The sequence below is a fragment of the Trichosurus vulpecula genome, chromosome 1, assembly GCF_011100635.1.
Source record: "Trichosurus vulpecula isolate mTriVul1 chromosome 1, mTriVul1.pri, whole genome shotgun sequence".
NCBI lineage: Eukaryota > Metazoa > Chordata > Mammalia > Diprotodontia > Phalangeridae > Trichosurus > Trichosurus vulpecula.
The window spans coordinates 493,400,685-493,425,671 of record NC_050573.1 but is presented as its reverse complement, the minus strand read 5'-3'; the positions used below and the strand labels follow the sequence as shown (position 1 = coordinate 493,425,671).

Below are 24,987 nucleotides of genomic sequence, written 5' to 3'. Positions count from 1 at the left end.
GTATAGTCATATTCTTGTGACCATGTTTTGTGCCAACTTTTATAGTAATAAGGTGGTATAGTAACATACCACCTTATTAAATATCCCTTTCCAAAAGATAATTATGTCTGACTGATTAATTGATATCAATTGATTAATCATGGAGTGGGGATAGGTAGAGGGAGGGAGAAGGACACTATTATAGACTTACGAGCTATAGCATTAGGAAAACACATCTTAGCACCTCAGAGGGGCTTTGACCCGCCATGGGTTAAAGTTCCCTAAATCCTGAAGGAGAGATGTAGCAGTTGTTCCCTGGGGATCCAGCCTGCCAGTTTCAGTGGGAGTTGGTAGAATCAATCCAGAGCCCAAGCTGTAGCACATTGGGTCAAAGTTTTAAAGCTATTCGTGGAACTCACTAGCCCTTTCCTAAAGGGATGCTGCTGTATTTCCCTGACTCATAATTGGTACTGGCTCATTTAGGTGAGGGTCTATAAACCAGGTTTCAGTGAAGAGCTGTCAAAGATTCCTGGGAATGAAAAATTAGACACAAGAAATGCAAGGAGATCTATATTTTCTTTCTTTCTCCCAGGTTTGCTTTAAATTTAACTCGCAAGACATTCATATGAGATAAAGAATCAGAGTTTCAGAATTGGAAGCAGCCTAAAAGATTATCTTGACCCACCCGAACAAAAATCTCCTCTTTAATATCCCTGACAAGTGATCATCCAGGCTTTTGCTGAAGACCTCCATTATTGAGGAACCTACTACCTTCTGAGAAAACCCATTCCTCTGGACAAATCTAATTGTTAGGGACCTTCTACCAGTACCTTCCCTGGGCCAACATTCCTTTAGCTTGCTTCTTGGCAATTTATACCCATGGCTCTCACTTCTTCCCTTTGGGGCCCCTAAAAAGAAATCCTTTTTGGAAGGAAAAAAACCCTTTTCTGAATGTCAGCTCTTCAAATACATGAAGACAGTTATTACGTCCCCTCTGAGTCATCTCTTCTCTAGATTGAACTCCCCCTGTTCTTTCTTTAAAATTTAAAAAATTAATATCTTTTTTATTTATGGGTGATGTCTATGTTCTACAAATTTGTAGTGTCATGATATGCTGTCAAAGGAAATCAGACCCTATGATTGGGGTTGAGAGTTGAATCAATATGTCACACTGAAACAATATATTTCTGAAAGAAGTGAAAGTCATAGCAATTTATGTGTAGTGCTTTAAAGTAACAGGGGTGTGTGTGTGTGTGTGTGTGAAAGAGAGAGAGAGAGAGACAGACACACAGAAACAGAGACAGAGAGAGAGAGAAAAAAAAGAGAGAGATAGAGACAGAGAGAGAGAGACAGAGAGACAGAGAGAGAGACACACAGAGAGATACATACAGAGACACACAGAGACAGAGACACACAGAGACACACACACAGAGACAGAGAGACACAGAGAAAGATACACACATAGACATACAGACAGAAAGATAGACAGAGACAGAGAGAGACAGAGAGACAAAAAAACAGAGACAGAGAGACAGAGAGAGACAGAGAGAGACACACACACAGAGACACACATGCACAGAGAGAGAAAGAGAGAGAGAGACAGACAGACAGACACACACACAGACAGACACACACACAGAAACAGAGACAGAGAGATACACACATAGAGACACAGAGAGAGAGAAAGAGAGAGAGAGAGAGAGACAGAGAGAGACAGAGAGACAGAGAGAGACACAGAGAGAGAGAGAGACAGAGAGAGACACCGAGACACAGAGACAGAGACACACAGGGAGATACACACAGAGACACAGAGAGACAGAGACACACAGAGACACACACAGAGACAGAGAGACACACAGAGAAAGATACAAACATAGACATACAGATAGAAAGATAGACAGAGACAGAGAGAGACAGAGAGACAAAAAACAGAGACAGAGACACATAGAGACACACACACAGAGACAGAGACAGAGAGAGACACACACACAGAGACACACTCATGCGCAGAGACAGAGAGAGACAGAGAGACAGAGACAGAGAGAGAGAGACAGAGAGACACAGAGACAGAGACACACAGAGACACACACAGAGACAGAGAGACACACAGAGAAAGATACACACATAGACATACAGACAGAAAGATATACAGAGACAGAGAGACAAAAAAAACAGAGACAGAGACACACACAGAGAGACAAGAGAGACACACACACAGAGATAGAGAGAGAGAGAGACACACGCACAGAGACACACTCATGCACAGAGAAAGAGAGAGACAGAGAGAGAGAGACAGAGACAGAGAGCTATAAACTTTTACGGAGACTTAGTAAAGCAACTCGCAAGGTGGGCCCTGTTAAAAGGAGATTTCCCCCCCCTACTGGGGAGTGTGAACTCAAGTGATTAGATTGGAACCAAAAAATAGATTCCTATTTTTGAGAGGTGTGGGCTTGAGTATTTATTTTGGGGGAGAATGAAAAATGATTGCAGTTTGGAGAAAAATAACAGAACAATCTGTTTCCTTGCCAACTGTGCTATAGAGCAATTTAAAAATATTAAAGTGCTTTACATATTTGCTAATCACTCAAGTCCTGAAATGATTATGGCTCCCAGCATTCTCCCTGATTCACACCACTGGAGCCCTTCACATGTTTCGGGAAGAGGTTTAACCTTGAAAGCAGCAGCGTGGCTTCAGATGGCACATCTCACTGCAGCAGGGATAAACAGTTTAATTACAGCAAGGCTCAAACAAGCACCAGGTGTTTCTGGAAAAGCATTAATGGGCCAACTCTGAGTCACAAACATCTCCGATTTAAGTCCTGCTTTGCCTCAGAACAAGTCAAAAATCCACAGAGAAATTTAGATCTTTTAAGCCACGTTGGCAGAGATCTGCAGAATGGTATTACAGATGCTATTTAAACTGGGCATACATTAACACCTTGCCTTGTTATCTCAAGAATGGATTTTGGGAATAACAGGAAGAAGACAAAGGTAGCAAAAGCCTGGGCTTTTTTGAGGGGAGGTGGGGAGAGAAGGGGAGGGTTCCAGACAATGCCCTAACACTCAAAAGAGTTCCTCACAACCTTGTTTGTAATAGAACCCAAGGGATGAGTCAAGTTGTTCTTAATTTTTCTCCCACGTCCTATTAGCGTCTAAGAAACTGATGAAGGTTGTGTGGTTACAGAAGAAAGAGAGTCAGGGTACTTGAATTCAAATTCTGCCTCTAATGCTTATTATCTGTGGGATCCAGGGCAAGTCACTTCTTTTTCCTGGGCCAGATTTCCATTAAATGTAAAATGAAGATTTTGTACTACATGGATTCAGCTTGAGATTTACAAGCCTATGATCTATGACAAAGTGACTCTTTAGGGGGTACCAATGCAGGAGAAAGACTTAGATTTGGAGTCAAGAAACAGGGATTCAAATTGGTGGAGCAAATAAAGTGCTAGACACTGAGTCAGGAAGACCTAAGTTCCAATCTAGCCTGAGATTACTAGCTGCGTGACCCTGGGCTGGTCACTTAACCTCTGTCCACCTCAGTTTCCACATTTGTAAAGTAAGGATAATAGTAGAACCTACTTCTCAAGGTCATCGTGTGGAACAAATGAGATCATATTTATCAAGCACTTTGCAACCCGAAAGTGCTATATAAAAGCAAGCCATTATTTTAAATTAATAATTAGCTAATTATTAAATAGCTAATAATCTCATTAGTGATTATTATTGGGTAAGTCACTTAACCTCTTAATTTCTCCAGACTATTTCCACCCCTGTAAAATGAGATAGTTGACCAAGGTGATCTCTTTTACCTTCTGGTCCTAACTTTATGATCCTAAGAGACTAAACCCTCTCAGAGTGTTTTCTCAATCTCCCCTCTAGAAGTAATTACCAAGACAATAATACCATTTTATGATGAAAACTATTCACCATTTAATAATTCATCACATCCATTTAGAAGACACGCAGACTCACATTTTTTTTATGTGATAGATGTATATTCGGGGGTGAGATGGATGAGTTATGATCTGCACTGATGGAGAGGATTCTGACATTGATGAGATCACAGGGACACTGGTATACACATATCTGTAAGTGCTATGTCAGTGTCCCTAAGATATTAAAAGAACAAGAGAAAAGCCTCTGACATATTGTTGGAGGTTGTATTTTCTACAGAGAATTTGAAGAAAGATTCACACAGCAAGGGAAGCCTTCTAGATTCCAATGAGAATCAAGGAGATAAATATTCCAAATTAGTTTTCTTTCTCTTAAAAAGTAAGAACTTAAGAAAAGGCCGCAAGATAATAAAAAAGTCTCACTATAGAGGGATTGTGAGCTACATAGGCGGGGGGAGTCACCCCACACTGCTGAAAATCACAGATCCATCAAAATTACAAAGCACAGAATAGATTTTTATTTACACGTAACTTCCTTTGGAAACCTCAGAAAGAAGAAACAGGGAATGTTTAGCTTTGCTATCCTTTTTACATCAAGGCAAACTTTATTTAAGACAAGGGTCAGGAGAATAAGTTAGCACGTTGTCCGCAGTTATTACTATTATCACTAATAATACAAGGGGTGGGGTGGGGAAAATCACTCAAAGGCCAAAGGAATGGCTTTCAAGCAGCAACAGGGAGCTAGAGAGTGCCCTGGGGAAGACCAGACTAGGGTACCATGATATGATACAGAAACATAAACATGAATAAGAATTTTGTGAAAAGATGAATTGTTTGTTTAGTGCTATGGGAACTTAAAAAAAACAATCTTGGTATTTACCTTCAGCAAGTGGGTCAAGGGTATGAATCATGAGCTGGAAGATGCTGTTCCTCATCAGGCTATTATGCAGAGACGCAGAGCTACCACCTCGCTGGAGCCGTGGCTTAGTCTGAATGGAGAGACAAGGAAAGGATCTAGTCAACAGAAGGGAGGCAGCTGGAACACTATGTATTTCATCTTTACGACAAAATCAGCCATAGGATTGCAGTAGGGGTAGAAGGGACCTTAAATGTCATTGAGTCCAGTTATATATAGATGGAGAAACTGAGGGCCAGAGAAGGGAAAAGGAAGGAAGAGAAGGGAATATGCATTTATATAGTGCCTACTATGTGCCAGGCACTGTGCAAAGCTCTTTGAAAAATATTATCTAATTTGATTCTCACAAAACCCCGTGAGGTAGGTGCTGCTATTGTCCCCATTTTTACAGTTCAGGAAACTGAGGCAAATAGAGGTTTGACTTGCCCGGGGTCACACAGCTAGTAAGTGTTTGAAGCCAGATTTGAACTTGGATCTTCCTGACTCTAGGGCCAGTGTTCTGTTCACTCTCTGTCTCTGCAAACAGACTTGCCCAGGGTCATACACTCAATGCATGCCTGAGGTAGGATTTGAACCAAGTATTTCTAACTCCAGTTCCAGCAATCTAAACTGCTAAATCCACTAACCACATTTCTGCTAAACTAGTTGTCACTTCCAGTCCACTCCTCTGATCTGTGCCTGGCACATAGTAGGAACTTAATAAATGTTTATTGATCGGTTGCTTAATTGGACTGGTTGTCATTTGTCTCTACCATATGTCCATATGTTCTCTTCTCAAATATTCTCAAAGTGATTTCCAATACCAAAGTGGAAGAAGGACTTCCTCTTCTGTTGGAAACACCAGCCTAAGGATGTCAAACTATAGTGAATGTGCAGAGAATTTCTGCTGAATCCTAAGTTTTCTTCAAAGCTCAGTTCCAGAGTCAGCACACGAGGCCCTTCTTTATTTGCTAAGCTACTGGCTCATCCCCTCCAAAATCACCTTGTATTTTTTAACACATATTTCATATCTATTTATATTTTTACTTGCTTTCTCCTTCAATTGAATGGAAGTTCCCTGAGGCCAGAGACTTTAGTTCTTGGTACTTGTATACCCAAGGGACCTAAAAAAGTGCCTGGCACATAGTGGGCACTTCATACATGCTTGGTGATTGATTGACTCTAATAGCAGCTACATTTAAGGGCATTAAATCAGAGCCAGGAAACAGTGTGGTATCACGGAGAGAATACCGGCTCTGGAACCACAGGCTGCAGGTTCAAAAATTGCCTCAAATACTTATCACCTATGCTATGGTGGGCAAGTCACTTACCTCACTGAGCCTCAGTTTACCCATCTGTAAAATGAAAAGGTTGGACTTGATGACCTCTGAGGTCTCTTAGAGCTATCGATTTATGACAGATTTACTAAATAATATTACTTAATAGTCAGGCAATACACATTTATTAAGTGCCTATTATGTACCAGGCACTGTGCTTAGCACTGGGGATACAAAAAGAGGGAAAAGACAGTCCCTGCCCTCAAGGAGCTTACAGTCTAACTGGGGAGACAACAAGCAAATAAATATGTATAAACAAGCTATGCACAGGATAAATAGGAAACAATTAACAGAGAGAAAGAATTAGAATTAAGAGGGATTGGGAAAAGCAATTCATGACAATAGGAAAGTCATCTAGATTCCATGAAGAGTTAAAGAAATAGCATTCCAAATTATTTTTCTTTTTCTTTAAAAATAAAAATTACAAAGTTTTTTGTTCCTAAGCCCTTAAAATTTCTCATTCTCTGTATCATATTCATCTCCTACCTTTTTGGTGCCCTTTTGTACCATAGAGCCACAATCCCTTTGCCATTGGAGGGATTATTGTAATAAATGAGAAAGGAAGGGAGGCAGGTCAAATTTATACGGGCAAAAATCCAAGATAAAGTAGGAACTTACACTTTTATCTGACTTTTGGAAGAAAAGTTTGATGCAACTGTTGTCAGGTGAAAATAAAGCACTTTCTCCAAGCTTCCCCACACTCTACGTGAAACCCTTATGTTGCTTGGCTTATATGAAATGTCATTATATCAAACTCCACAGGACATCCAAACACTTTCTATACAGTGGAATTTTGCAATAGTGACTATAATGCTGGAAACCACATTTCCAGACTTCATGAGCTAGAGGGGAAAGAGGTTTCTTAGTAGTGAATCATCAAGTGAAAACACATGTTTTGAACACACCAGGACAAAATAGAAGGTGTCACATACAGGTATCCATCTCTATGCTGTCTCCTTTCCCTTCCAAACTCTTGAGTCTTTTCTTGTGTTATCTGGCTTTGTTGGGTATTTTTTTTAAATGAAAGTAGTTGGTAGGTTTGAGGAGGGAAATAGCAAATTGTACCGAAGCAAAATTGTTGTCTATGGCTAAACAAAATAAATGTGAGGATCTTCTGCTTCAGTACCCATTATATAAGTATCTCTTTATAAAGAGTTGTTTGTTAGTTGTATAGAGCCTGGAAAGGGTATTTTTTGGCAGGACATTTGTCAAAAACAGATTAACAACTAACAAAATAAACTTAACTAGAGGGACATAGGCAGAGCTTTCTTACACAAACTTGTTCCCTCAATGCTTATCTATGTCTATATATGTATATTTATCTAGATCTAAGTATATTTATATGAATATATCTATATCTATATATGTATATCTATCTAGATCTATGTATATTTATATCTATACGAATATATCTATATCTATGTATGTATATCTCTCTAGATCTATGTATATTTATATTTATATATGTATATCTATCTAGATCTATGTATATGTATATGTATATCTATATTTATACATGTATATCTATCTAGATCTATGTATATTTATATCAATATCTATTTAATGAATATATCGATATATGTATATCTACATATATGAGTGTGTATGTATGTGTGTGTGTGTAGAAGGAATTTAAAACCCTGTTCTTCTAATTCCCTTTTACTATAGAACTCAGCGATGTATACATGACCACTGGTGGCTTCCAAAAGGGAGCTTGTTCTGAGTAGGAATCATGCAAGTAGCACTGAATAGATTCCTTCCAGTAATGTTTCTGTTTTAACCAGTAAAAACTACCTATCCAAAAAATGCTGGAAGGTGGAAGGCAGATTGCTTCCTTATGTATCAAATAGAAGGAACAGATCCCCTAACAGCCTCTAAATACCAGCAATGAACTCCTGGGACTTGTTTAGGAAGCATTGTGTTATTTCAATTCCCAAGAAAATTCATGCCAAACAAAAGTGAAGATGACAACTTTTTTGAAACCTAGTAGCATGAATAATTTGTCAGTTTATGTTGGAATGCAATTATCTCTAATTGTAGAGCATCTTATGAAAACCCACTAGCAGATTAAAACTTCTAGATATCCAAGGGTAGGGATAATTGGTCGTACCCATCAGTTCCCTCTTTCCTCCCACTCTTATCCCCACCCCGACTCCCCATTCTCTGTAGGAAGACGTGCAGATATAAACACAGGCATTGCTTCCTACCGTTAGAGTCTGTTCATCCTTGTCGTTGGCAGTGGATGACTACAAAAGAGGAAAAGGCAAAACCAAACAGAGAGACAAGTCAATAGTTTATCCTGTGACATGTTTCCATTCAAGCACTAGTTACAAGAGAAACAGACGCAGCTATTTCTGCATCTTTGCTTCTTGGGCTGGGGTGATGTTAGTAGGATTAGAACGTATCAATTACTAAATAGGGTGTGCTGTTGAACTTGGTATCAGGAAGATCTGAGTTCTAATCTCACCTGACACTTATGAAACCCTACGCAAATCATTAATTCTTTCTCAGCCTCAGTTTCTTCATTGGTAAAATAGAGAAAATTATGGCATTTATTTCACAGGGTTGTTGTGAGAATGAAAAAGGACTATATATATATATATATATATATATATATATATATATATAAATATATAATATGTAAAGCACTTTGCAAACCTTAAAGCATTATACTAATTTTTAGCTACTATTACTATTAAAAGCTACTTTTTTTCCAGGTAAAGAATCAGGAAAATATCTTGATTATAGCGTTCTGTGGGCAAATGGCATATTCTCCATTTAACTTACTGCTGCTGAATTGTGATACGTCATTCTTCCCTGCATTAGCACTGAATTTCAGAGATTTCATCTATGTGCATTACATTGTGTAACATGGTAGATGGCTCGGTAGTACATTGGCTAACGTATTGGACCTGGCACCGGGAAGACCTGAGTTCTAATCTTATCTCAGACATTTGCTAACTGTAGTACTAGGTAAGTCACTTCCTATTTCTTAGACTTACTTTCTGTGAAATCAGAACAATAATGGCATATATTCCCAAGGGTTGTTATGAGGATCAAATGATATGATACAAGCAAATGCTTTGCAAACCTTAAAGTGCTATCAGAATGCTATTATTATTAATTCTGTAGGATGCTCAGTGTTTCCACACGCCAATTCTGCCGTGTAGTCTTACATCATAACGTCTCCAACAAAAGAGTCAGAACATAATTGGAGACCTCTGTAGAGGGTGGCTTGAGACATTAGATCAGCTTATCTGGATAGCGTCATTTTGAAGATGTCAGCATTTGCATTTCTTTCATACAAATGAATAAAATTAACCTGAGATACCTTTTCATGACCCGATGAAAGTTACATTTTAAGTGAGGCTCGGCATATACAGAATTCAGTTTCAGTTGCTCCCTATACTCAAGTTTCTCATGTTAAAAATGGAGTTTTCTGCTAAGTGGGAGAAGCTGAACAGAGCGGACTTTGAGTGTGGACCCTCCCTAACTACCATATGAGAAAATTAACCTCAAATAGAAGGGCACCAGAGCTGCACCACCAAACATGGCACATTGGTATGGGGCTTGGCTCCCAAAGCTAAATTAATTTTCTCTTCTCTTGGGAGTTGTGAAAGTGAAAATGCTGTGACTGGTAGGCTGTGTTTGCCATGGAGTAAAGCAAGGCAGGATGCCATTAACTTTTTTTTCTTTTTTGTGGAGGATTTTTCAAGTTTTCTGGCCTGAACTTGTACCTGTGGATAAATTAGTCCATTTTTGCCTTTTCTCCAGAAAAAGTGACACCAACCATTTTATTTCCTCCAAAGACTCTGGCAAATTGGAATATAATCGCAACTGAGCAAATTGGAAATAGTCTAAAGCCTTCTGTAGGCAAAGAGGGCCTTTGAGAACTTCTTGAGCGCCTTAGCAATAGGCAAAAAGGGCTTTCAGCAACCAGGATCTGTGCTACCACTTTTCCAAACATGTTCTCTAAGTTTAAGCTTATTTCCCCTTGGGTTTTGCATGTATTTGGGGGAGAGGGTATTACAGACTTTTGGGGGGATGATTTTACCAACTGTTCTTACTGGACAACTTAGGAAATAAGTACTATTTTATAAGAACTACTTAAGATTTGCTGACTATTATGATTCTCATATGATAATCTTGGAACTAAGTATACCAGTGGGGGCTCAAGCTGATGGCATTAGAGAATGACTGCTAATTCTTCAGAGGTATCCTCTTGAGCCCTGGAGGGGGATATAGTATTGTTTCAGGACCTGAGATTTGACTGCGAGAGAGGAAGTTGGGATAAGAACCCTTAGAGCTTATATAGACTATATGTGGGTTATTTCTAGATATTTCTTTGTATCACAGTATTTTGGTAAAATTATATACAAGGGCGAGCACCATATCACTTTCTCGAACCCTCTAAGTTCAGGCACTTTTTTCTTTGATTTATATAAAATGAAGCTGCTAGGTGGCATAGTGGTTGAAATGTTGGAATTGGAGTCAGGAGAATCTGAGTTTAAATCCTGTCTCAGACATTTGCTAGCTGTGTGATATTATGAGGTCTTTGAGCTTCTGTTTTCTTTTTTTTTTTTAGTTTTAAATCATTACTTATTTATTTAATATTTTTAGTTTTCAACATTAATTTTCACAAGAGTTGGAATTACAAATTTTCTCCCCATTTCTACCCTCCCCCCCACTCTAAGATGGCATATATTCTGATTGCCTCTTTCCCCAGTCAACCCTCCCTTCTGTCACCCCACTCCGCCCCCCCATCCCCTTTTCCCTTACTTTCTTGTAGGGCAAGATAGATTTTTATGCCCCATTACCTGTATATCTTACTTCCTAGTTGCAAGCAAAAACTTTTTTTTTGAACATCTCCTTTTAGAACTTTGAGTTCCAAATTTTCTCCCCTCTTCTCTCCCCACCCACCCTCCCTAAGAAGGCAAGCAATTCAACATAGGCCATATGTGTATCATTATGCAAAACCCTTCCATAATACTCATGTTGTGAAAGACTCACTATATTTTGCTCCTTCCTATCCTATCCCCCTTTATCCAATTTTCTCCCTTGACTCTGTCCCTTTTCAAAAGTGTTTGCTTTTGATTACCTCCTCCCCCATCTGCCCTCCCTTCCATCATCCCCCCTTTTTTATCTCCTTCCTCCTTCTTTCCTGTGGGGTAAGATACCCAATTGAGTGTGTATGTTATTCCCTTCTCAGGTCAAATCCGATGAGAGCAAGATTAACTCATTCCCCCTCACCTGCCCCCTCTCCCTCCCAACAAAACTGTTTTTTCTTGCCACTTTTATGTGAGATAATTTACCCCATTCTATCTCTCCCTTTCTCCCTCTCTCAATATATTTCTCTCTCATCCCTTAATTTGATTTAATTTTTTTTAGATATCATCCCACTCACCCTGTGCCCTCTGCCTATATATATATATATATATATGTATATATATATATATATATGCATATATATATATATATATATATATATATACATAATATAATCTCATGAATTATACACATCATCTTTCCATGTAGGAATGTAAACAAAACAGTTCAACTTTAGTAAGTCCCTTATGATTTCTCTTTCTTGATTACCTTTTCATGCTTCTCTTGATTTTGTGTTTGAAACTCAAATTTTCAATTTAGCTCTGGTCTTTTCACTGAGAAAGCTTGAAAGTCCTCTATTTTATTGAAAATCCATATTTTGCCTTGGAGCATGATACTCAGTTTTTCTGGGTAGGTGATTCTTGGTTTTAATCCTAGCTCCATTGACCTCCAGAATATCATATTCCAAGCCCTTCGATCCTTTAATGTGGAAGCTGCCAGATCTTGGGTTATTCTGATTGTGTTTCCACAATGCTCAAATTGTTTCTTTCTGGCTGCTTGCAGTATTTTCTCCTTGACCTGGGAGCTCTGGAATTTGGCAACAATATTCCTAGGAGTTATCTTTTTGGGATCTTTTTGAGGAGGTGATTGTTGGATCCTCTCAACTTCTATTTTACCCTCTGGCTCTAGAATATCAGGGCAGTTCTCCTTGATAATTTCTTGAAAGATGATGTCTAGGCTCTTTTTTTGATTGTGGCTTTCAGGTAGTCCAATAATTTTTAAATTATCTCTTCTGGATCTATTTTCTAGGTCAGTGGTTTTTTCAATGAGATATTTCACATTGTCTTACACTTTTTCATTCCTTTGGTTCTGTTTTATAATATCTTGATTTCTCCTAAAGTCACTAGCTTCCACTTGCTCCAGTTTAATTTTTAAGGTAGTATTTTCTTCAGTGGTCTTTTGGACCTCCTTTTGCATTTGGCTAATTCTGCCTTTGAAGGCATTATCCTCCTCATTGGCTTTTTGGAGCTCTTTTGCCATTTGAGTTAGTCTATTTTTTAAGGTGTTATTTTCTTCAGTGTTTTTTTGGGTCTCCTTTAGGAATTCATTGACTTGTTTTTCATGGTTTTCTCACATCACTCTCATTTCTCTTTCCAATTTTTCCTCTATTTCTCTAACTTGCTTTTCCAAATCCTTTTTGACCTCTTCCATGGCCTGAGACTGGTTCATGTGTTTCTTGGAGGCTTTTGATGTAGGCTCTTTGACTTTGTTGACTTCTTCTGGCTGTATGTTTTGGTCTTCTATGTCACCAAAGAAAGATTCCAAAGTCTGAGACTGAATCTAAGAGCATTTTTTGCTCCCTGGCCATGTTCCCAGCCAACTACTTGACCCTTGAGTTTTTCATAGGGGTATGGCTGCTTGTAGAGTAGAGAGTACTTTGTCCCAAGCTTGAGGGGTTGTGCTGTTGTTTTCAGAGCTATTTCTACACAGCAAGCTCTGCCACACCAGCGCTCCTCTTCCCCCAAGAACCTCCAACACAGACTGTGATTCAGATCTTAATCAGGCTTTGCACTTCAGCTCTGATCCGCCACTTAATTCCTCCCACCAGGTGGGCCTGGGGCTGGGAGCAACTGCAACTGTAGTTCTGTAGCTGCACCACCTCTGCTGTCCCTGGGGTGGGTGGCTGAACTGTGAACTCCTTTCACTCTGTCCCCTGAAGTTTTTCCCACTAACCTTCTCTGTTGTCTTTCATGTTTGTGGGTTAAGAGGTCTGGTAACTGCCACAGTTCACTGATTCAGGGTGCTAGGGCCTGTTCCGCCCGGCTCCCAGTCTGGTTGGTCTGGGCACAGCCCACACTCGGCTCTGCTCAGCTCTGCTCCCAGCTCCGTGGGATAGACCTTACCCAGCAACTATCCAGGCTATCCTGGGCTGGAGACCTGCTTCCCTCTGCTATTTTGTGGGTTCTGCAGCTCTATAATTTGTTCAGAGCCATTTTTATAGGTTTTTGAAGGGACCTGGAGGGGAGCTCATGCAAGTCCCTGCTTTCCAGCTGCCATCTTGGCTACGCCCCGCCACCCCCCCCCCCCAACTTCTGTCTTCTTCTCTGTAAAATTGGGATAATAATACCACCTACCTCAAGGGGTTATGGTCTTTACAATATTAAATGAGATAATATGCAGAGGGCTTTGAAAACCTCAAAGCACTATATAAATGCTAGTTGTCATTCTTATTCTTATTCTTATTAAATAGACATACAGGAAAATGTCACTGATGACCAAATTATGGTCAAAAAGTTATGGATGGAAAGGAATCTTCATTAGATTCTATACTTTTGCTCTGTAAGTCATCATATAAACCTGTTCTCCTTGACCCAAGGCTCTTTTATTGCCTTTCTCCAAACATGAGCCAGAACCATTCCCTGGGGAAATTATCCAACACAGTAAACTCAGCCTTTTGACACACATGGAGATTAACTGTCAGAGCTGCTTTTTCACTTAACAAATTTATACCTTGTGGTTTAAATGGGAGACAAATAATTATTAGCCAGCATTGATATTGTGGTGGCCCATTTCTGTTCCAGAACAGGATATGAATAAATGGAATAGAAACTTAGAAATGAAAAGGGTTTATTTTTAATGTCGCATATCACCAATAGAGGTCCTGAGTACAACTCATTGTCTGAGAAAAAGCTGTCTTTGGGGTTTAAAAGGAGAGGAAACCTTTCCCATTTATTCCCACTTTCTCCTACCTCCCAAGCTAGGGTTAGAAACAATGAGCATAAAGAAAAAGACCTTAGCAAAGAAAAATCATTGTGACTATTCAGTGAGATCAGGATTTATGCTCTTATTTTAATGTTAAAATTTAACATTAGGACATGTCTATTTAAAGGTCATGAGATTCAGCACGTATACCTTGACAGTGTCTAGTGTCTTGCATATTGTAGCCTCTAAAGAAATATTTGTTGAATGAGTGACTGAGTGGGACCAAGAGCTGGAAGAGACCTTTGAGATCATTCAGTCCAATATTTCATCCAGTCCATTCTCCTCATTTTGCAGATAATATACAGAGGTGAAAAGACTTGACCAAGAACACAAAGTAGGATTTGAACCCTGGACCTATGCTTCCAATAATAATCATGACAATGATTATTATTCATATTTATATAGCACTTTGCATATATTATCTCACTGGATCCCCTCATGATCTTGTGATTTTATCGATGAGGAAACTCAAATTATATATAGTTAAATGACTTGCCTTGGGTGACATATCTAGTAAGTGAAGAAGCATGAATTGAACATAGTTCTCCCTGACTCAGTCCAGCTAGTGGGGATAATGGGGATCTATGGACAGGCCTTGGAGCATAGGTTCGGTAAGAGAGAGCAAGGCAGTGTGACAGAGACCAGGAACGATAACCATAATGATAACGACAGCTGACATTTACACAGTGCTTTAAAGCAAGCACTTTACTTAGGCCATCTCACTAATCCCCACAACAATCTTCTGAGGTAGGTGTTCTTATCCCCATTTTATCAGTGAGAAAACTGAGGCCCAGAGAGGTTAAGTGACTTGTTCACAGTCACACAGCTAGTGTTTGAGGCAACATTTGAACTCGGATCACCCCGATGCTAAGTCTCTTGTTCTATAAGTAGCACCATAGAACTGCCTTTATTGGATAAGGCCAAGAAAGGTCTACCAGGCGTCCCACACAAGCAACAAGGCTCGGAGTACCTATGTAGCTCATATAGCTGGAAAAGACAACGTTCTCAACAAGTCAGTTTGGAGAATCGGCTTAGGGATATTTTATGAAACTAGTCAGAGGAAGAGGAAAGGCGCAAAGGTAAGCATCTTTTAAAGGGACCAGAGCATGCAAACTATGGTGAAGGAACCAGGGTAGAAAACTCTGAAGCTCGGAGGAGTTTGACTTACCAATGCAAAAGTAATTCCTGTCTACGTGGTGCTTGAAGATTTGCAAAGTGTTTTTCTTCATAACAACCCATTTGAGAAAAGTGGTAGGAATGTCATTACTTCCATTTTGAGGCTTAGGGAAATTAGAAGCCCAGCTCATGAATGTCAGATATGGCATTCAAAGCAACAGCTGGCTGCAGAAGATTAGTAGCCCATGGATTGGCTCAGAGGGTGTGAGTCAATAATTTGCTCTCAGCTTCTACAGATTGTTCAAGGAGATAAGATCAGTCAAGTCATTCACATCACAAATTTCTCTTTGCTCCTTGCCTCCCCTGAGGTGATGTTAGCAAATACAATCTGGTAGTCTCAAAGGCACTGCCGGTATTTTTCCATCCATTCTTTCCACGGGGGCACAAAAACCTTTTGTTTTATGGGAGATTTGGGCTATCTTGGCATTGTGGCAGTATCCTACACTGGTATCAGTGTGGCCACATACTTCAGAGCAGAGGTTCCCAAATTTATTTGGCCAACTGCCCCCTTCTAAAAATAGAAAATTACTCAGTGTCCCCCTAGAAATCTATTTTTTTAACCCCTTAAGAGTTTTTTTAAAAAATTGCGCCATTTCAAAGAGATATATATATTTTTAAAAATGACGCATCTTAAATTTAATAATTTATTGTAAATTTGTAGGTTTTTTCCTGCATTGAAATTCTGATGATGCAATACTGCATCATGTAACGGTATATTATCGTATTGTAAACAAGCCATTATACTGCACATATTCCTGCCAACGCACGCTGCACTTCCTGACAATGTGAGACAAGCTTGCCTGCCAACACTTGCTTGTTAAGACCTGTCAGAGGACTTTACTACTGATTAGTTATAACTTGCATTCTGTGTGTTTATTTGGAAAATAATGTAATCATTATGACTTTAACTCTGTTACACCAGAGATGAAACATACACAAATGGTTTTTTTTCAAAATTTTCTTCTCTTCTCTTCTTTCCTTACGCTTCCATTGGCCCCTTATTTTTATTCAACACCTACCCCACCCCCAGTTGCACCAAAAGCTACTATAGCCCCCACCCCCAATAGTTCCAGTGCCCACCAGGGGGTGTTATGGCCTACTTTGGGAACCTATGCTTCAGAGTATAATAGCAAACTTTGGCTGAAGGCAAATTATGCCCAACAGCACCATTGCTTCAAGTCTGATGGAAATGAAGGGGCTGTTGATCTCAACTTAATTCTGTGTATCCTTCAATGAAGGTATTTAGTTTACTTGTTTGATGTAAATTACCTTTTAATTCAAACATGAGCCCTGATTGGCTAGTCTACAGGCTAATGCTCCTGACTCCACCTCCAGCATTCTTTCTGTTATTACATGTTGCCTCTGGGCTACAAGGCCCAGAAAGAGAATAGTTACTTCTGGATGGGAGGCTGGAAACAATGGGGCAGGAAAGGCTCATTGAAACTTTGTCCAATGGACCAAGGGCAATATGATCCAAGGTGATTAAAATGCAGGGTGGAGGGCCAACAGAAGGGAAGTCTGTTTAAGCTTTCACTATTACATATAGGACTCGACCTATAATACAATAAATATCTATGTGCCATCCATGGAATAAAGGATTTTATGTCAGCAAAATAAGAATATTTAAAAATTTTATTTTAAATATTTATTATTTTATAGTATTTAATATTTTGATTATTTAAATTTTTAAAAAGTAATGTTAAAAAGGTCCCTCATTATTACTCCTGCATGCTTCATGTTCTAGTTTACTAAACTTTAGGCTTAGTTTTTGGTGGTTTCCTTTCTTGGGTTTAGCTCTGAAGTTAAGAAGAGGGACGTGTTCTTAATCACATGTTCTTAAACTTAGAAAGGTATTTTGGACCCCTTTGGCAGTCTAGTGAAGCCTATGGACTGTTTTTCAGAGTAACATTTTTAAATACATAAAATAAAACATATGGGATTACAAAAGAAATCAATTATTTTGAAATAAAGACTTTTTTCCATCCAAGAACCCTTGGGGTTCTGTTGACTCCAGGTTAACACCCCTTGCTGTAACCCAATTACTTTTTCTTTCTTCAAGTAGCACTTCTTGTCCAACAACTTTTAGAGGCTTATTTTTTTCAATTCTTAGCAGAAAAGCATAAAACACATTCCATGAATAGCTCCTTCCCTCCCTCTCCTCCACCTCTCAGCTGAGATCCTTGCCTCATATTTCACTGAAAAAGTTGGGGCCATTTGCTCAGAGCTCTGTCTTCTTCCCTCTTTTCATCTCACATCATTCAAATATCCTCTTTAACCCCTTTTACATGAAGAAGAGGCCTTTCTGCTTCCCAAGTCAAACCCCTCCACATGCCCAAGTGATCGCATTCCACCCTGTCTTCAACAAATTTTCCTCTCTACAATCCCTACTCTCTCCTTGTCTACAGCTGCTTCCCTGATGCCTATAAACATGTCTTCCTCATCCTCAAAAACGCTTTACTTGTTCCCTCCATCCCCATTAGCTGTCATCTCTTCTCCTTTTTGAGGCTACACACCTTGAGAAAATCTAAAGTTAATGCCTCCATTTCTTTTCTTCTCTATTTTAACTCTACAATCTATAATCTCTACAGTCACTACAAACTCCCTCATTGTTCAATCAAAGCTGCCATCTCCAAAGTTACCAGTGATCTCTTAATTGCCCCATCTAATGGCTTTCCTTCAGTTCTCCTTGTACTTGTACTCCTCTTTACAGACTTCGAAACTGTTGATGACTGTCTGTTCCTCGATACTCTCTTCTTTCTAGGTTTTCATGACACTACTCTATCTTGGTTCTCCTACTTATCTGACCACTTCTCAGTCTTCTTTGCTAGAAAGGTCCTGCTAGCTAGCTGTGGGTATTCCCCCTCCCCTGCCCCCACCCAAGGCTCTGTCCTAAGTCCTCTTCTCTTCTCTCTCCTTACTAAATATTATAGGCAGCTTGGCAATCTCATCAGCTTCTATGGATTAAATTATTATATTTAGGCTGATGTTTCTGAGATCTAATTATCTGGCCCTGACCTGTCTCCTAACCTCCAGACTCACATCTCCAATAGCCTATTAGACATCTTGAACTGGTTATCCTGTAAACATTTTAAACTCAATATTACCCAAACAGAACTCATTATCTTTCCTCCCAAATCCTCTCCAGTCTGAATTTTCTTATTGCTGTCCAAGGCACCCAGACGTGCAACATAAGTGTCATCCCTGACATGTCACTTGTTTTTGTTGCCTTAGCTAATCTATTGCCAAGTTCTCTTGATTTTACCTTTCTAGTATCTCTCTTATATTTCCACTTCTCTTCTTTGATACTGCTGCCAACCCATTGTAGACCTTCATCGCCTCACACCTAGACTACTGCAATAGTTTCTGGTTGGTCTTCCTGCCTGAAGTCTCTCCATACTCCAGTCCATCTTCCACAGAATCACCTGAAAGTGCAAATCTGCTTGTGTCATCCTTCTATTCAACGAATTCCATTGGCTCCCTATCCCTGCCAGGATCCAGGCATTGTCCCTGGCTGTCCTACATGCTTGGGATATTCTTCTTCCTCATCTCTGCCTCTTGTTCTCCATGACATCCTTCATGTTTTAGTTAAAATCCCATCTTTTACAAGAAGCCTTTCCTGATCTCTCTTAATGCTAATGCTTTCCCTCTATTGATTTCCTTCAATTTATCCTTTATATATCTTGATAGTACATAGTTGTTTTCATGTTGTCTCCCCCATTTGACTGTGAGTTCCTTAAGAACATAGAGTCTTCTTGCCTTTTTTGAGGAGGTATTTCTAACTATTACCACAGTTCCTGGCACAGAGTAGGCCCTTACTAAATGATTATTGATTGACTGAATACTACATGGGTACACAGTTTTAAAGAATAAACAGGGGAGGGGCATCTAGGTGGCACAGTGAGTAGAGCACTGGTTCTGGAGTCAGGAGGACCTGAGTTCAAATCTGGCCTCAGATACTTGGCACACTTACTAGCTGTATGACCTTGGGCAAGCCACTTAACCCCAATTTCCCTGCCTTCCCCCCACCAAAAAATGAAAACAAAACAAAACAAAAACAAAACAAAAAAATAAACAGGGACACAGGAAATTTGAAGGCTATGATCATTGTAGGAGAGCAAAAGTTGAAATCAAAGCTTTGAATGTTGAACCATTTTCACAGTAAATGGCACTATAGTAAATTAATACTCTTTAAGATGTTCAGGATTATAGGCACCAGGGTCCCTGTTGTTCTTGCCCAAATTCTCACTTTGGTCGAACTTATCAGCAATATGATTAAGAGTCTTCTCTTGTTCTAGAAAATTGCCAAAAGTGTCTCATTAGGAACAAAGAAGTGGGTGGTCGTTGTACGTCTATGCATTTTTATCTATGTCCTAGCTCTTATGAGTGTTGCTAAAGGTCAGTGATTCCCTCTTTACTATGTGTTATGGACCCTCTGTGATCAGCTCAACCCTTACTAGGTATTATCCTGCATAATGCATCATGAGGTGGGATGGGATGGAGGTGGTAGAGAAGTTTCTCTGGGGATAGAACTGATGTTTTGGTTCTAGGATTGTCTTTAGTGCTCCAGGCCATGAAACAGAGATTCCTGGACAAATTCTAGAACTCTTATTAAGGAGGTAGTCTATGAACACTTAGAAAGAAAGGCAACTAAAGTCACTAAGAGCTGGTATGAGTTCCTCAAGCACAGATCATGCCAGACAAATTCCATTTCTGTTTTTGTATCAGGTTTATTAGATTAGTAGGTTGGAGGAATGCCATAGATACGATATACCTAGATTTCAGCAACGCAATGGACAAAAACTCATTTTATTCTTGTGAGCAAAATGAAAGGATATTGGGTAGATGACAGTACAGTTAAGTAGATTTGGAACAGATTGAAAGACCATATCCAAAAAGTGGCTGTAATTGATTAGCTGACTATATGAAAGGAGTCCTTGAGGAAAGATCAGTGATTGGCCCTGTGCTGCTTTTGATTATTTTTTCATAAAATGATAAAATATTTTCAATTGGGTGACATATCTATTAAATTTTCAGGAGAGAGAGAGAACTGGGAAGAATAATTAAATGCTGAATACCAGTTAGGATCTAAAAAAGACTTCCATGGGCCGTATCTAATAAAATGAAATTTAATAGGGACAAATGAAAAGTCCTGCCCTTGGGTTCGGGTAATCAATGGCACAATTATAGACAGGGAGCTTCACAGCTAGACAATAAATCAGAATGCTAGAATTGAATTCAAAGAGCCTAGGTTCAAACACCAGCTTTGCTTCTTTTCCTACCTGTGTGACTTTGAGCAAATCACTAAACTTTTCTTGGCCTCAGTTTCTTTATGAGTAAAATTAGGGGGTTAGATGACCTCTGAGATAATTTCTAACTCTAGATCCTAGGTGAAAAAGATCTGGAGGCAGGTGTGTGCCATAGTGGATAGAGAATTAGACTAATAAAGAAAATAGAACTGAGTTCAAATCCTGCCTCAGACATTTACTGACTGTGTGACCTTGGGTAATTTCCCTGGTATCTCTGAGCCTCAGATTACTTATCTCTAAAATAGGGATAATAACTTTACCTACCTCACAGTATTGTTCTGAGGATCAAAAGAGATAATATTTGTAAAGCACTTTGAAAATACTAAAGTGCTATATTAATGCTGGGTAGTAGTAATATAATATAAACTCATTAGCACAATCCACATTTGATTTTCTACTACCAATTTTTTTTAAACTTTTGATCCTAGTCAGCTCATTAGCACCTGATTATCATTAGCCCATTAAAATTTCTTAGCTACTGGGGGAAAGCACAAGCGAGTATTCTGTTATAATCTTTTAGGATTTTCTACTTCATTAGCATCAAAACATATTATAGTCTTACAGATTTATCAGTTTAACAAAAAAGGCAGGAAAGCTTGAGGAATATCTGCAAATGGTACTGATACCAACTACAAAGGATTTTCCAAACTATTGAGGAATTTGGCTTGTAGTTCCACTGAAAATTCTTGCCCAGCTAGCATGAAGGCCTAGAAGCTGGGTGGGAGTAAATGACCTTTTTTATCAGTTGTCATCCTGTTTGATCTCTCAGGCAGTTGACACTATTAACTGGCTATTACTTCTTGAAACTTTTTCCTCCTTTGGGTTTAGTGACACTCTTTGTTCTCTGGCTCCTTCAGTAGCGATTGTTTTTTTGACCCCCTAATTATGGGCCTTCCGCAAGTCTCTGACCTTGGATCACTGTGCTTCTCTACCTCTTTGGATGAGTTCATCAAGAACAAAGGATTCAGTACAATCTATCAAGCATCAGGAGGTCACATGGTTTGTGGTGTAATTACTCCAATGCATAGTTGAGGTATCCAGGAGAGAGCACATGGGAGTTGAGGAAGCTGAGGAGCTGGGAAGCTGGGGCAACTGGGGGAACTCAATGGTCTTTGAGGTTTCTTTCCACTCTAAGTTTATGATCCTGTGATTCAGGGTATACAAACAGGTAACAATTGGGATGGAACAGCAGGCAGAGACAGATAGTGAATTATTTAAGAGGAGGAAGAATGACCTGGAGGTCCACAGACGGTAATAACCAGAGTCCAGACTGGACAGGAGAGGCGATTGCTGAATGATGGTGTCAAGAGGGGACAGAGTCTGGAAGTGGTAGTGGGGAATAAGGAATATGCCAACTTCTCCTCTTGGTCCTGTGTATCAAGAGGTATGAGAGAAGAAGCAGTCAGCCTTGGAGAACGGGCCAAGAGACCTGACATCTTCAGGGCAATGTCTGCTTTCAGTGAGAACCAGAAGATTGGAGGAATGTGAGATCTGCAATGAAGGTGATTGTGTTAGTTATAATACAATAGAAAATAAAGAATTTTCTTCCATACATTCCTTCTTCTATATTCCTGTTGCCATCAGGCCCTTGAAAACTGGTATTTCTGTTTCTGATCTATTCTGCCTATCTCTACCTGGCTTTCAAGGCCCTTAGAGAACCTGATTACTCAATATAACTAATTAATTAACAACCATGTGGCTGTCTTATTTTCTTGCTTTCCAACTGTTTCCTAAATTATATAACACTGTGGAAACTTGGGCAGTAGTTTTGAATCACAAAAGTAACTTATGTGTGAGTTGATGCTAATAATAAACTACAAGGTGGAGCAAGGATAGAGTGCCAGGGCTGATCCGGGCAAATCTGGCCTCAGACACTAACTAGCTGTGTGACCCTGGGCAAGTCACTTAACCCTTTTTTGCCTTAGTTCCTCATCTGTAAAATGAGCTGCAGAAGGAAATGGCAAACCATTCCAGTATCTTTGCCAAGAAAACCTCAAGTGGAGTCATGAAGAATTAGAACTGAAATGACCAAACAACAAAAATATACTTTATTTAAGTATATAAACTGCATTTACAGATTTCACATGCTTTAATCTCACTTGAGCCTTACAATAATCTTGTGAGCTAAGCACTACAGGTATTACTACTGCCATTTTACAAATGAGGAAATGGGCTTACAGACTGACCTACAGTCATATAGCTAGTAAGCGACAGAGCCAGTATCTGAATCCTGGTTTCTGCTTACTCCAAGTTCAGCACCCTTCCCATTATCTTGTTGCTTCTTGATGCGTAAAGGGGCCATCAAATATAAAAGTCCTTCAATGATCAGAAGATTGACATTAATGGTTCTCAGTTTTATACTAATGGTAATCTTATTTAACTGGGGGTTCCTATCTCTGGAAAGTTTAGTTGGCATGTCAAAATGGGGCTTGTGCAGTCTGAGAAGATGCAATTATGCTTAGTTTCCCCTATGGTTCCCAAGGTTAATTGTATATACTTTAAAAAGTACTAAAATATCTTTATTATTTGCTCTTTTCCTACTCCCAAATTCTACTCATCATAGAGTGGAGGTGACCCTGTGTTATTGAGTGCTACACCAGCAGAGCACATCCTGCCAAGTTGGAAATATTTGGAGGAAGAGCCTGCCAACAGACGGCATGTTTTTTTGTCCAAAGACTGGTCCAGCTAAGTGTCCTGAGGGTCACCCCCAGCATGAGTGCAGAGTGATGAATTTTTCAGCCTCAGTAATTCCTAAAGGCTAACTCTTAAAACAAAGTAGGGTTACAATCTGCCACACTCAGCAAATCAAAGATCCTTGAAGTATTAAAACTTTATTTGCCACAAACCCATATTGATGACTAAGCACTGTTAAAAATTAAGTTGAGAAGCGTAAAAAAGGGATTATTTACTAATGTGCTGCTGAACATTAGCTTACTAGCTATGTGACCCTGGGCAAGTCATTTAACCCTTTTTTGCCTTAGTTCCTCCTCTGTAAAATGAGCTGGAGAAGGAAGTAGCAAATTAGCTTAATAAGAGACGTTATCTACTGCCATAATATTTAAAAGTGCAAGTGATTAAAAACACAAGCCTCTAGGTGGCACAATGGACCTATAATCAGAAGATCTGAGTTTAAATTCAGCCTCAGATACTAGCTGTGTAACCCTGGGCAAGTCACTTGATCTCTGTCTTCCTCATCTGCAAAAAACCTCCCAGAGCTGTTGTGAAGATAAAACGAGATGATGTTTCTGAAGCACTTTGCAAACCTTAATGCACTTTTCTATAAAACTTATTATCATCATTATGGGTATCCTTATTTAGTGTTTTTGAAGCACTTACCCTTTCCGAACGGAAGGGATACAACAAATTATTGACTCTTAACTAAGTTCAGGCAGAAATGTGGAATTCTACAAGGAACCATTTGTTCTAAAAACTGACAATGCGATGGTAGATGAAATGGGCCTTGGCAGATACAAGGTGGACCAGAAGGTAGGAGAATGCATTTTATACACTCTGACAAGTTTTCAATTAGTTTCAACTCTACAGGAAAAGAGATTTGAATGTCACTACAGATGGTTCAATTCTACTCAATGGGCAGCAATTGGGCAAAGCACTGACAGTCTGTTCCTGCAGTAGGGAAAAAGCCCATATAGTATTTGAATTTGAAACACTGCATAGTAATGGTGTATGCCTGCCTCCAAAGCTATTCACCGTTGGAGTCACCCTCACAATTAAGGAAAACAGAGAAAGGAAGCGGGAGTGATCAAGATAATTGGATGGAATAAGAAGCTTTCTGCCTGGGCACTTTGGGACTGGTGGGTCTTTTTATAAATCTAAGGTCGAATACAATGACAGGGCTGGAGACTGTGTGGAGAGATTTGGGAATATATTTGGCACACAGTAGGATCCATATAAAAGTGTTTATTCCCTCACTTCCTCCCTCCTTCCCCTCTTTTATTTTCTTGAAGGGCATGGATTTTTTTTCAGGCCAGGTTTAATAAACTGGAAAAAAGCTATTTTCTACACACAAGGGTTGGCATGTGTATGTGTGTGTATGTGTGTGTGTGTGTGTGTGTGTGTGTGTATGTGTGTGTGTGTGTTGCATTATACACCCCAATGGGAGTCTGATGAAGCCTATGCACACTTCTTAGAATGAAGTTTTAAAATACATAACATAAAATACATAGGATTACAAATGAAACCAATTACATTGAAATAATTGTGTAATTTTTTTTTCTTTATCCAAGCACCCTGAAAGCTAACCTTTGCAGGTTCATGTAACCAAGATTAAGAAAAACAGAACTGGCATTTGAAAC

General features: G+C 39.3%; 1 protein-coding gene across 1 annotated transcript in view; it reads right to left on the bottom strand.

Annotated features, from left to right (window-relative positions):
* The window catches only part of SLC24A2 (solute carrier family 24 member 2), a 318,448-nt gene that overhangs the window by 144,178 nt on the left and 149,283 nt on the right, over window positions 1–24,987 (bottom strand). Inside the window, exons 3-4 of the mRNA XM_036747980.1 lie at window positions 8,312–8,350; window positions 4,753–4,861 (exon numbers count right to left, since the gene is read on the bottom strand). Coding sequence (XP_036603875.1) covers window positions 4,753–4,861; window positions 8,312–8,350 — 148 coding nt within the window. The remainder of the gene's footprint in view (window positions 1–4,752; window positions 4,862–8,311; window positions 8,351–24,987) is intronic.